We start from the raw sequence: 13,608 nt of genomic DNA on the forward strand, positions 1-13,608 counted from the left end.
TGATAATCACAAAGTTCAGATCATGCCTTGTCGAATATTTTAATGGATCAAACGCAGTAAAGAACTTTGATCCTGGTGTGCAGCCAGTACCGGCTGGTACAGTGAGAGTTGAGACTTTATCAGCCAGACACGACTTCTAACAGCCACATTAACGACTGCATCAAAGCTTTTCAGACTGGATCTCAACTCTTCAGCCTCCAGTCATGTTTACCCCGGGGCACTGCTGCTATAAGCCCCTCAGGAAAAGACATGACTGGTCACAAGGGGTGAGAAGAGCTAGACTAGCATTAGCATTTTCATCCCTTTCCTCTGCTGTGATGTTCTTCCTCTCAACAAACTGTGAACCATGTGACCTCATCCAGGTCATGTTGGTGCACGATTGATAGAGCAAAGGTGAAACCCATAAAAACAGTCATGACTCTACTGGACATGCTCTCTTTGCTGTAGGTTGTAACCCTTAGATCTTCCTCATAAGGAAGAAAAGCAACATTTTTTGTAAGTGTTCGTACATACATAGGATTAGTAATAAAAGGTGTAATAACCAGATAAAAATGTGCAGACATGACTCCACAAATGAAAAAATGTTGTGGAATCGATGCATAGTATTGAATCCTTCCTGACAGACCTAATCCAAATTTATTTGCAGTGTAAGTCAAAGGGGTCATGGTTCCTAACACTAACACCAAATGACCATTTTCTGCTGAGTCTAATGCTGGACTAAGGCTTTTGGACCTGCAGAGACAGCAAAAGACCACAAATCTGATGCTGACAATGTTCACCAGAATCCACTACAGACCAAAGCTGTGCAAGAACGGGCTGCATGCAAAGAAATCTGAAATGGTAACATTGCTCGTTGTTCTGTGCTGCTCTGAAGCACATGAATGAACCTCGCAATCAATCACTGTCAAACCGACCAACACTCTGTTTGCGACAAAGATTTGGAAAACGCTTTGAAATCAAATCTAATCTCTTGGGGGTTCCTTTTATATAAACTTTTCAGATTTACGCTGAATGAAACAAAGGTTGTCGGCGACTTCTGCATCTCAACTGCTGTGTCTGCATAATGTTTTAAGTCTGCTTGATATTGATGGCTATACTTGGTTGCAAATCTAGTATTCTTTGTAATGTGTGCCTTTAGAATAAAAATCGTCATAAAAATAAAAATGAGCTAAATGCAACCGTCTCAACTTCTGTCACTAAGGAAAACCGGATTATGTGTCTACAAAACAGCCTTATTTACTATCTATCTCTACAGCTACTGATGAAGACTGCAGATAAGTAATAGTTTATTTTTTATCTTTCCTTCATATCAAATTCTTATCCAGCCCAAAACAGTCTCTTTTTTTTTGCACAACGCAATCTCATTTTTTTGTCAGTCAATACCGTGTAGGGAAAGAGCAGAAAAACTCTCATCCTCTCTGCCAGCTTTATCAAGCATTCTTTATTAGACTGCTGGAAGTCTTTACGCTTTGACTTCCTCCCCCTTGTGAAAAGTCAATCAAACCAATACAGATCTCTTTAACTGGCTTGCTGGGATGTCGTCCAAAGGTGCAGCCTAGGATGATAATTAATTTGTGCCTCTTTTATGTGACATTACCTCCTTATACTCCCCACTCCTCTTTCACACATTGCCACTGTGCATTGTTACTCATTAATAATTTTTGCAAATTTTCCTCCTAATCAAATTCCTCCTCCTAATTTCCTTGAGAAAATACATATTTTTTCAGTTAATCCTGAACTAGCTTCTTAAAAAAATAATTCAAAAGGGCAGTTTCAAGTATTTCCTGGTCACTGCACTTACCATACAGTAGTACAGAACATGAAGAACATTCAGGAACAGAGAGTTCACTCAAGGTTTTTTTCACTCTTTGGCTGCAGTTATGTCAAAAACCTGCAATTCTAGGCAGGGATTAGTCATCAGATGTGTCACATTAAAAGTATAGTCAAGGTTTGTAAAGGGTTTCCTAGGTGACAACTGATCATGCTGTCATTGTTCTTCGTGTACTTCAGCCAATCCAAGGAGACCCTTACACTCCTTCCCTTAAATCCCCCCAGCAGCGACACACACCCGGGGATTGCTCCCCCAGCATCAAACACCAGTCTGTCTGCTCTCCGTGTTTGTCTATGCATAGATAATGTTCCAGCATTTAACAGGGTCCCAGATAATCTTTCGGTTCACAAGTGGCCATGAATGGGGCATCTGGCCTGGAGGCAGGCATGGGGGGGGAGCATGGCATTTACGTGCCATTTGCTTGCACCTGCAGCTTTTCAAGCTTCTCTCATTGACAGGAGTGGCACAGGAAATCTGGTCCATGGCGCAAAAAAGCCATGGCCCCCTCCTCATCCTCGAGTGGTGCCAAAGAATTTGGCCAATTAATCAGTCGGTCCTCCCTTCCAATTCCTGCGGTCGTCACTCATCAAGAGGAAAATAAACAAGAACGAATGCAGATTCCGAATATGCAGATCAAACACAAAAGAGCGTGCAAATGGAACATACATAATGGGAGCTTTCATTCAGACTGTTTCTTGTTTAGTATCAATGCAGGTAAGACAAGACTCCATGTGCTGTTCTGCAGCAGAAGTGCCTCCTACACACTGTGACAGGAGTGGATGCAGGAGTGTTGACACTGATGGGCGAGACTTCTCTGCAATCGGGTTGCACAAAGCACATATGTTCAGATACCAACGGCATGCTAGCAAGAAAACCAAGCACACAATCTGCAACACAAAACCCTGCCTCCTGCAAAATCTTGTGCTGGCTCCCAGCAACCTCCACAGCCTCAAACCTCACCCACCCATTGACTGCAGGTGCACACACACACACACACACACACACACACACACACACAAGTGTAAAGACACCCTGCAACCTCTCAACAGCTGCTTTATCATCATTCACATCTCGAAGGTCACAAAATATATCACAAATAAGTAATGCAACACAAGCCTGGAGTATATCAGAATGCTTCTGTATTATTTCACCTATGCCTGTATGTGAGAATAAACAGAATCCTACTTTTAATTAGATGTTAGAGGGGTTTTTTTTCCTCCCAGACATCCCAGACGAATAAGCAAACTCAGCTGAGCTCAGTGGACGACTCCAGTCAAAACACAGTCTTTGCAATAAACTGAGCCTCGGCTGCATGTTAGTCTATTAGCCCGTGTTACGTAATGCACAGCGAGCTTAACGCTTCATTTGCAGGCGTAAGGGAACCAGGTAGAGCCGCTAAGACAGATGAAATTTGCCCCGGTCTGCTCGCCTGTCAGGCTACATTTGTCTGCAGCTCGTTACATTTTAGCACATCTGTGTGTGTCTGCGTGTGAAGCAGATGAGGACAGAAGACGTGTACTGCCATCAAACCCCCTCACACCCTCTCAGAGTAAGGTCCCGTCCCTCCAGGATGGTCAACACATGGGTTTGCTGTGTGCAGCTGGCTCAGTGGGGCAACAGCTGAAGGTCAAAAGGCGAAAAACACACATAAAATATATGCTATCAGCAATATTTCTGAAAACATTTGATGAATTTCTTCTCATATTTGTGATAAGATAGAAAAACCTTTCTTCCAATTATCTTTGCGCACTTCATGTTCTCAGATTTATGTAAATGCCATTAAGAATTCTCCTCTCCAGCAGCTTTCCTGCCCTCATCCTCCATCCTTGCAGCACAGAGGTCAAGGACAACGATAGCCAGCCGGCTCTCTGGGGGGCATAACACTAGGATGGGAGACAGTTCTATATTTTTTTTTTCAGCTGTATTAAAATAACAGTCCTGACAACACCCTAAAGGCTGGAAAAACTTGAAGGGCAGACTGAGCAGAGCAGATAAGATGCAGGAGAGAAACTCATGTAAGTCAGGTAGATGTGGAGGTACAAGCTGTCTCTGTTCATCGTGTCAGAACGGTGTCAACTTGTACTCAATCACAGCTCAAAGACTGTCCGTCTTTTCAGAAACTTGGTGCTTGACAGCAGCAGCGCCCCGTGCAATGATAGGCATCACAGGACGTACAGTAGCCCCGGCAACAGATAAACATCTGACAACAACTCATTTCCTGACTGACCAGCAGAGGCAAAAGGAAGAACATGTTGCTTCTAGCTGTGCTGATTAGCTTAATCAGACAGAGTACACCGAGAGGCTGCAGGTCTTTGATTGCTTTCGGTCGGCAGAGATGGTGAAGGAGCTCTGGCGTGAAGTGACCTCTTGTGTCACTGGCTGTTGAACAACTCAAGGGGTTTCAGCATGTAGAGATATCACATTAATTGTGTTTCAGCTACATTTGGATCAGATTACGTTCGTGAAAATCTGTGGCTTTGTGGGTGTTTGCAGTCCTGACATTTATATAGTTATGATATAACAACCAGTCTAACACATAGTCAGACAATCTGAATCATATTTTAGTTTTCAGATGACTTCCCTAAACTTACCTAAATTAGAGCATTGCCAGTCCTATACAGGGTTTCTATACAGCGGTAATTAAAACTTGTCGAAGATCATTAAGTACATTTTAAGTCAAGTCCAAAGGAGATAGAGAGATTTGAAGAAATGTCCATTCCTGTCCCTCACAGATGGAAACAAAGCGTTTCTATAACAAAAGGACTTATAGATCCCCAACATACTGATGAAAAAAACCTCATTCCATTCAATCAGACTGATTAAAGATGGGATTCTGTGTGAGGAAAGAATAATGGCAAAAAGAAGCACAGAATCATCAGTGGCAAAAAGAATAAAGGGGGGGTGTAGCAGTGACTCACGGATGTCGTAGTAATATTAGGAATCGGAGCCGGCAGTCTGTGGCTAAAAAGGTCGCATACTGCTGAGTAACCCTGAGGGTCTGTGTGTCCAACAGGAGGGGGCAGAGACATTTTAAACCTCCTCCAGAATAAGCCAAGGGGACACAGATTTTTTTTTCCATATGCGAACCATGCTGTGACAAGGCTGAATGTGTACCCTAACCCATGCTGAAAACCAATCTGTCAGCCTGGAGGGGGCAAACAGTGGTGGGGAGGAGGCCCCGGTCACCAGGGGACTCCTGTCAGCTTTGCGTCCGCCTTGGATGCCGAGCGAAACGGGACGATATTTAATGGAATCAACTGAGCGAGCACAGAGAGCGACACGCCGGAGCCACGACTGATGATCATCAGAGTCACGGCGAATGAGAAACACAGAGGTGTGACTGTAAACTAACTGGTGTGGACAGATATGACACCCACACCTCCAGAGACACTGACAGCAACTGTTCATTCTAAATTCGTCAGGTGGGGAGTAAAGAACACACCCCTTATGCAACCTTCTCTCCTCCTAAACTGACCGACACCTCCTTTCCTCCTCCTCTAAAGTAAATAAACAAGCCTCTGCTGCACCTCTGTCAGACGCCTTTGGGTTTTCCAATACACATTAAAATGAATAGAGGACAGCTGAAAGCACAAAGTCAGATTAATTAATGCAGGGGTGACCGGCAGCCAAGAGGAATCAATTAACCTTATCAAGCATGTACAGAGAGGCTACATACATATAGGTATGCAAATAGGTGGGAAAAGTCTAGACAACACAAAGGTTATAAAAGACCAAGAGCGTATAAACACAGGATTATGAATAATGTTAAGAAAGTTTATCTGTGTGTTCTCCCTGTCTTTAAACTTTATGAATTATGTTCAGCTCACTTCCTGTGTGTGTGTTCTGGAAGGTAACGCTACTTACACGCAGCATTCCAATCAGAGCTGACCTCTCAATCCGTTCCACATCAATAGCAGCCTCCTGGCATCATTAGTTTGAAAATCATTGAAGCCGTCATTTGAGGAACAAGTGGGGGTGTGGGGGGGGCAGACCATCTAATAAACAGAGGTCACAGCCACCGTTCAAAGCGTTGAATGGATCAACAATTAAATGAGGAGAATCAAGGCTATCGATCAGATCGGTGGATGTGTACATCGCCAAATTAGATGGCGAGTGTGACAGATTGGAGACCAGAAGCTATAAGCAGAGTTTCCATTACGTTTGCCTCCAGTCAACATTCACTCAAACCCTCATGTAACGCTGCAAACAACCTTTTCAAGAGGAGGGAGCCAGCCTGTCAGATAAAGGCTAAGACAAACGTTCACTGGGGTAACGGCAAAAATGGTGTGTCATAAATCTGTCAAAGCAGAGAGAGCGAGGAAAGAGGCAGACGTGTGCACATGGTGGCTACGAGGGTGTTCGGTGGTGTAAAGTAAAACCAGAAGAGCCCAATAAAAAGATTTACAAGCTGTACCCCAACTTCACCCCTACATCACCATGGTGACAAGAGTAAAGTGAGATGGGTTTTGCATTAACGCATTTAGGGGAGAGACACCTCAAAGTAAGTGTTGGGGAAGTTTCTGAGTAGAAACTCCATTAATTGAAATCAGGAACGTATGAGAAAGAGTCTAAAAGTTGGTTTTGTACACTTGTACAACAAGAAGCTCTTTTATGTGTATTTTTTCTCTCCGAAGGTGGATCGTATAGAAGCAAAACATCACCTGTGGATGACTCATCCATCAAATAATAGCGAAACCCTCAGAGGATGTCACACTGTGAAAAATGTACCCAGGGCCCGGTTACCATGGTAATTGTGAGTATCTGAAATGTGAATAAGACATTTTCACCCATTTATCTGCTCCCTCATCAGAGAATTTCTCATTTCCCCCCCCCCAAAAAAATTCTTTACAGGAATGATAACAGATTATTCCCCTGAGGCCTCGGGGGGGAAAAAAGACATCAAGGTCACCGGAGCAAGCCCTGCTTCTGACGGATATTTGAACGAGGACGTTCTGACCGTGATGCCTGAGTGAACATTCGCTGCTCTGATGAATGGCTCCTGGAGCACCAGTTCCCTTTGTTTTTCCAGTAGCTGTGCTGCATTGGCTCCCTGCGATGCAGGAATCTGATCAATACTGAGTCTAGGGAGCAGCGGAGCAAGGCAGCGAGGTAATGTTGTGATGTAAGCAACTCACTGTTGTTTTTCATTGAACAATGCACTCAAATATATGCAGGCAAAACCAACATGAGTGCACTTAAACAATTCATTTCATTGGTTAGCAAGTCAACTGAATTTAGCATCAAAAATTTGTCCTGCCAAAATACAAATACTGAGATTACTTGAGCACGAAGTGAACATTTAAACATGTCGAGCGGGGGCTGGCTGCTGTTTTATGAGATTTTATAGGACGAGACTGGATGATTAAACAACCTGAGATTAACTAATGGATAAAGAGCTCATTAGTTGCACACAGCCCAGTGTAACAGTGACCATCTGTGCAAGACGCTGCACTAAACTTAGGGGTGCCCCATGTCCCAATAACCCAGCTACAGAGCTCTGACAGGCAGGGGGATTACTTCTGCAACCATGAACCCCTCATTGAGCTATGCAGAGTATGTGGTGTGTGTGCGTACCGACAAATCACTTTGAGCAAAAACCAGTAAGGGCAGAAAAGCCCTAGTAGACCACATGAATTACCAGGTATGAAGGGATGATCTGGTAACATTATTAAAAAAAATAAAATGCATCTTTTCTGGCTACAAATGAGAGCAATGGCTTTTCTGTTGCCAGTCTTCTGTTCACACACACGCCTGCCTGAGGACAGAAGTCTCTCTCACACTCACACACACACACACACACACACACATACACACACACACACTCACTATGGGGCAATTAATCATAAGCAACCCAGTTCTGCTTCTCGTCCCTCACTCCTCTCAAGCGCTTCTGGCCCAAGGTTTAGTTTGCAGTCTGTATTTACCTCACCGTGGTGCAGAGGTTTCAAGCTGTGGAGATTAAATCAAAAGAGGACGGGGGGGGGGTGCTCTGTTGAACTCTGTGGGTATAAGCACAGACCCTTACTGATAAACAACCAAACCAATTCAAGGCCATCTACCTGACGTATTGGAGCGTCAAATCCGTTTATAACAGACTCATTGATGTTACTGACCACTGTTGTCCTGTCACACATCAGAGCTGGAGAGGAAGATGTGTGAATCACTTTAAAACACGTTTCTGTCTTCTAGCTAATTGCAACATTTGACTTTTTCTAAATGTCAGTGAAACGCAGGGAGAATAAAAAAAGACGGAGGCGCTTCAATCTGCCATTAATGAACTCATCAGCTCGTCCAGATTGTCTTACCCAGGTAGAGAGATGCATTTTCTTTCTTCACATTGTCATCTAGGTAGGTGGGCCCCAGCGTGTATATCGGTGTCGACCCCATGCCCACGAGAATCTGGGCACAGATGAACAGAGTCACGTACAGGTTGTGCTCGTTGCCCTCCTGGTCCCGGGGGCACGATGCCATATCGAGCAGCTCGCGCCCGCTGCCGTTGCCGTTCTGACAGAGGCCTTCATGTCCGGCTGATGAGTTCATCTCCTGGATCTGGTAGGGTGGTGAAATAAAGTGGGGCAGGGAAAATAACGCTGCGCCAACAGCGATGACCACGCCACCCACAGCCAGCCAGCGCGGCCTCTGACCTCTTCCACCAAAGTAAGAGATGAAGACCACCACCAGCAAGCTGCCGATGTCAAAGCAGCTGACCAGCAGGCCGGACTCTGAGCTGCGTAGGCTGTAACGCTTCTCAATGGTGGTGATGACACTGCTCAGGTAGCCCGAAACCATCAGCGACTGAATGAAGGTCAGGTAGCACATGCAGAACAGGAAGCAGCGGGAGTCCCGAAGAATGACCCGCACGTACTTCCTGGCTGGGATGTGGATAAGGCGGATGAGAGAGAAACCGAGCGTTTTACCACCAGAGCCGGTGGCTCTGTGGCCCTCCCCAGGTAAAGAGCTGCTGAGCCCCACCATGCTGGACACGGATGGGGAGAAGTCTGTCCTGGAGGATGGAGACTCTGCCCGGCTGGAGTCTGGGGTTTTGGGCTGAAGCAAACTGCTCTCCTGTACGGCTACACAGGTGGTGTTGTCAAGCGGAGGCTCCGTAGTCTTTCTGCCCAGGCGACAGGGTCCGTTCAGGATGGGTAAGCTTTTGGACTTGAAGCAGTTTCCGGGGTCCATGTACTGATCCTGGAGCTCACGGATTTCCTGAGACTCGGACAGGTTGCTCGCCGTTTCGTCATTGTCTGATGAGATCATGGCGAGGCTGTAGACGTAGTTTGTGTTGACTCCTGGTTGTCAGGCAGTCTAGTGCCACATGAGGACAGAGGATCTGCTGCAGGAATGGGTGATGGAGAGAAGACCCTGTCCTGTCAGGAGGACCAGGGTAGACTGAACCCCTCTACTTATTTGCATGTTTTATTCCGCATGATGCTGAACTAAAGACAAGCAGCATCCTGACTGAATATTCCCTTAACCATTAAAACTTTTGTTAACGGATTATCGGAAATAAAAATCTTACAAGATTAAAAAAAACATGTAACCAATAAGAAAAGTCTTTTGAAATGTTCCTCTAATTCATGATCCCACGTTGTTTTTATGGCTCTTTGTTAGATAGCAACCTTGATTCAAGGTTTTTTTCTTTCCTTTTGTCCCATAGCTTTGCAGCATCCTAGAAAATATACAGATAATAATTAAATTTAGCAAACATTAAAATGCTTTCCAAAGCAAACACAACCGTTGTACACAAAATCCAATCATATTCACTTTTGACAACACGGTAATATGTCCACCTTGCGTGAAACTGCTCGCTAAATATCTCCGAAAAATGGAAAAATAACGCACAGGAACAGACAATAGCATCGATGTCAAAGTGTCGAAGCGAGTGAGACCAGATAACAGTCAGCTCCCTTTGTCAAAACGACAAATATACCTTGAGAACAAAAGACCACGCTGTCGTCAAACGTCTCAGTCATGACTTTGAAATTAAATATATGAAGCAGAAAATATTTAACAAACTGAATAACAATAGGTGTCAACTTCGACTGAAACGACGACATATAATATTTGACATAACTTCAAGGAAAGGCTAGCGGAGGGCTGCGATACTCACACAGGACAGGCTGAGGTAGCCTGTTGTTGTCTACGGAGCGGCCACTGAATGAATCTGGCTGATGTACATACATAGCTGCTGGTGGTGGACAAATGCTGCCTTCAGGTACTGTCGGAAAGAAGAGGAGTCCCAGTTTGAAGCGATACGAAAGTAAGAACAAAGCGTAGACTGTCGCTAATGTTGGATTTTATATGTAACCAGAACTTTAATATTGAAATATTTAATAAATTATGTTAATGATGAATAGTTGAAATAATTTATTTTTTGTTTATTCATCAGCGTATCCAATAAAATCTTTTTACGTATTTTGGTGAAAGCGACATGCTGACATCGTAGCTTTAACAAGCATTTAGAAATATTTTTGTTTTCTTTTTAAGTGTTTTTTTTTTCACCAGACAAACAAATATAGGACAGCTATTACGTTTAAAATTTCCAACACAATGCGAACCCAAATAAGTACCAGGCAAATGAACGCAACAAATTGTGGTAACACTGGGGTTTGTAGTTTATTTTAATGAGTCTAACGCGCTTTTTCTATCAATTTCCAACAACAGGAAAAAACAAGACGCGGAGCAATGATTATCACTACATGAAAAACAAGAAGTAGATTTGGAAACACGTATACAGCCATCGACCAGTCATTAAATGTAAGATACACAAAATATAGGACTTCATATACCAGCATGCTTTTCGGCTCCATATGGCAGTTTGTTTGGATCAATAGTCACAGCTGGGACCCTTGCTGACCCAGCAGTGATTGACTGGTCACACGCTCATACAGACAACGGGCTCTCTGCACGTTTAAATACTTGCAATACATATTTTTTTTTATTAATGTTAGTATTAATGATAGGTGTTGTATAACTATTATTAATGAAGATGTGTAATAAAAAAATCTTTTTTGTACAGAATATAATATAATCTAAAATTGTCAACAAAGTATGTAAAATTATGAATTACATGAAGTTAACCCTCCCCAAACAATTTTTTATTTCGTTATTAAGGCATATGCAAATCTTAATATCATGTATTCATATAATTAATTTACACATAAATATAAAGTATAAAAGACTTTATTTTTGAGGAGTACAAAAATACATCAATATGTGAGAATATATAAAAAAGCAATCCATCTGAATAAACTGAATAATTTAACTATGCACGTCTTAAATAATTATTGTAATTTTTTTGTCGGTAAAATTTCACTGAATCAAGCTTAAATAGAAGCATTTGGGCTCATAGAAAATAAGATGTACTTTTTTCTATAGAGAAAGTCAACTCCCAGTGCATGTCAAGGGGATGGATGACTTTAGCCAAGGTCATTAATTCATATCCTGGACTATGTGGACTGATCAATCCCATTTCACCTGCTGCTCCTCTCTTCATTCAAATGTTCTTTGTTTACACAGCATTAAAGCAAAGCCAGCATGTCACTACACTATTCAAGATTGTTTTCTTGTGGGAACAAACATGCAATTTTATTTTAGCCCAAGCTATTCTTCCATCCCAGTGACCAGGCTTTTATGCGGTCCTCCATATTTTTATGTATCCAAGGGAATGACTCTCTCCTGACAGTCAATCAGAGGGATCAATGAGAAGAGCCATGGTCTATCATAGAGCTCAAGAGTTTTGAATCTCTCTCTCTCCCTGTGGTTATCATACCACAAGTGGCTGATCGATACACCATGAATACACAACAACATAAGGGGTTTAAGATGAGTTATTCGCTTGATAGTGGCACTGCGTCATCTCTTCCAGTATCACATGACCAAAGCTGTTATGGAGGCAATATGTGTATGATTTGCTAATTAATTGCTCAGTCGTGTAGCTGATATATAATAGAAATATGCTGTACTGCTGACCTCATTGTATGTTGGGAATTTTTTGTTGTTGTTGTTGCTGTTATATTATAATCAATGTCATTTAATCAAGAGTATAATGTAGTCAACCCCCCCCCCCCATTTTATTCTATTTCTGTCTAAAGTTGTCCATTTCATTGGGTTCATCTCATTTTTACACAACCCAGTGCTGCCAGTATAATATGAATGTTGCCACTCAACTAAAAGGCATTCTAGAACAGTACCTCTAACAGCATTAGGTACATATTTGTACAGACATACAATTAACAACAACAAAGCAAAGAAGACATAAACATTTTATTTCTATGTATCTAAGTCTACTCATCTGATACATTATTTTCCTTGACATTTTTGGGGAATATGTGTGGGGGTTTTTTCCCAGAGCCACCTGCTGTCTGATGAGCTGGATGAGTTGATACAGATTCAACAACTTGATCCAGCATGAAGGTATTCTCAGCCCTGTCGCTTATGATATTTACACTGTCTAGAATTAAGTAACAACCTCAGTAGTCTCAAGGCAATTTTGTGTCAAAACCTGCATTCAGTGCTCAAACTAACCATATAACAAGAACATTTTTACATACATCCAGTAATGTATTTTACTTAAGTCAACATAATGCTGTAGATCTTATTCCTTGCAATTAAGGAAATGGAGTTAAAGTGTTTCTGCCAACTGAATGTCATTGATTTAGAAAAGCTGAACTGTTAGCCGGTTAGCTCATGCCCTGTCCTGGCAGAGGAAAGTGAGAATGTGTCTGTAGACAACAAATGACAAGAGCAGCGTTTTGAAAGGCTGATATGGTCGTCTCTTCTCACAAACGGTTTTTATGGAGTACTTTGGAAGAATTTGGCCTGTGTGCCCTGCAGCAGCAGAGGAACAAATGTGTCTGTATTTGATGCAGAAATGCAAACACAAAACTTCCCATGTGAACAAGTGAACTAATACAATAGAGACTGAACAAGCACGTCTGGATTTTTAAAAACGTGGTGCCACCACAAAGCGTTCCTTCACATTTAGATGTTTTCAACCCTTGTTGCCAATGGTTATTGCTGTGTTGCATTTCTCATACCCAGCAATGAAATACACAGCCTCTTTATCGGACAACTATAAAAACTAGGGTCAAATATCGCTCTCTTTAACATATCAATATTTGTTGGAATATTCCCACCAGTGCTGCAGAAAAGCAGCATTCCATATAAGCTAAAATTAAATGAAAACTATCAACTCAAGTAAGGAGCACAGTGTTCATGATGTAATTGGATCACGACTATTTGTATTATAACGGAGCGATGTAACGATTTCCAGTCTGTACACAGGATCCACAGCTCAACATCTCCCTCTGGTGGACGATTACGTTCAGTGAGGTGAGAATGTGCAGCACCTTGTGGTTATGATAATGACCAATAGATGGCGTTAAGACTTCAATATTGTTGCCACCAGAGGACCAGGCTGCTGGATTGGACCGTCCGTCACACATAGGTTGCTGTGGTAGCATGAGACTCTAGAATTTAAACCAGCACATCTAAATATTTAAAATGGACGAAGAAACAATTATAAACACTATATTTAAAATGACAGAAAATTGTATGTATATGTTTGCTGTTATGTTTTCAACCACACACATACACAGAGACACACACACACACAGACACACACACACAGACACAGACACACAGACACACACACACACACACACACACACACACACACACACACACACACACACACACACACACACACCTATATATATATATATATATATGTATATGTATATATATATATATATATATATATATATATATAT

General features: G+C 42.3%; 1 protein-coding gene across 2 annotated transcripts in view; it reads right to left on the reverse strand.

Annotated features, from left to right (window-relative positions):
- slco5a1 (solute carrier organic anion transporter family member 5A1) overlaps positions 1–9,983 on the reverse strand; it is a 32,279-nt gene extending 22,296 nt beyond the window's left edge. For both annotated transcript variants that reach the window (XM_068343662.1, XM_068343663.1), the window contains exons 1-2: positions 9,945–9,983; positions 8,137–9,503 (exon numbers count right to left, since the gene is read on the reverse strand). In XM_068343662.1, coding sequence (XP_068199763.1) covers positions 8,137–9,091 — 955 coding nt within the window. In that variant the 5' untranslated portion in view covers positions 9,092–9,503; positions 9,945–9,983. The remainder of the gene's footprint in view (positions 1–8,136; positions 9,504–9,944) is intronic.
- Positions 9,984–13,608: the final 3,625 nt, after the last annotated feature.

This window comes from Antennarius striatus, chromosome 20 (genome assembly GCF_040054535.1).
Source record: "Antennarius striatus isolate MH-2024 chromosome 20, ASM4005453v1, whole genome shotgun sequence".
NCBI lineage: Eukaryota > Metazoa > Chordata > Actinopteri > Lophiiformes > Antennariidae > Antennarius > Antennarius striatus.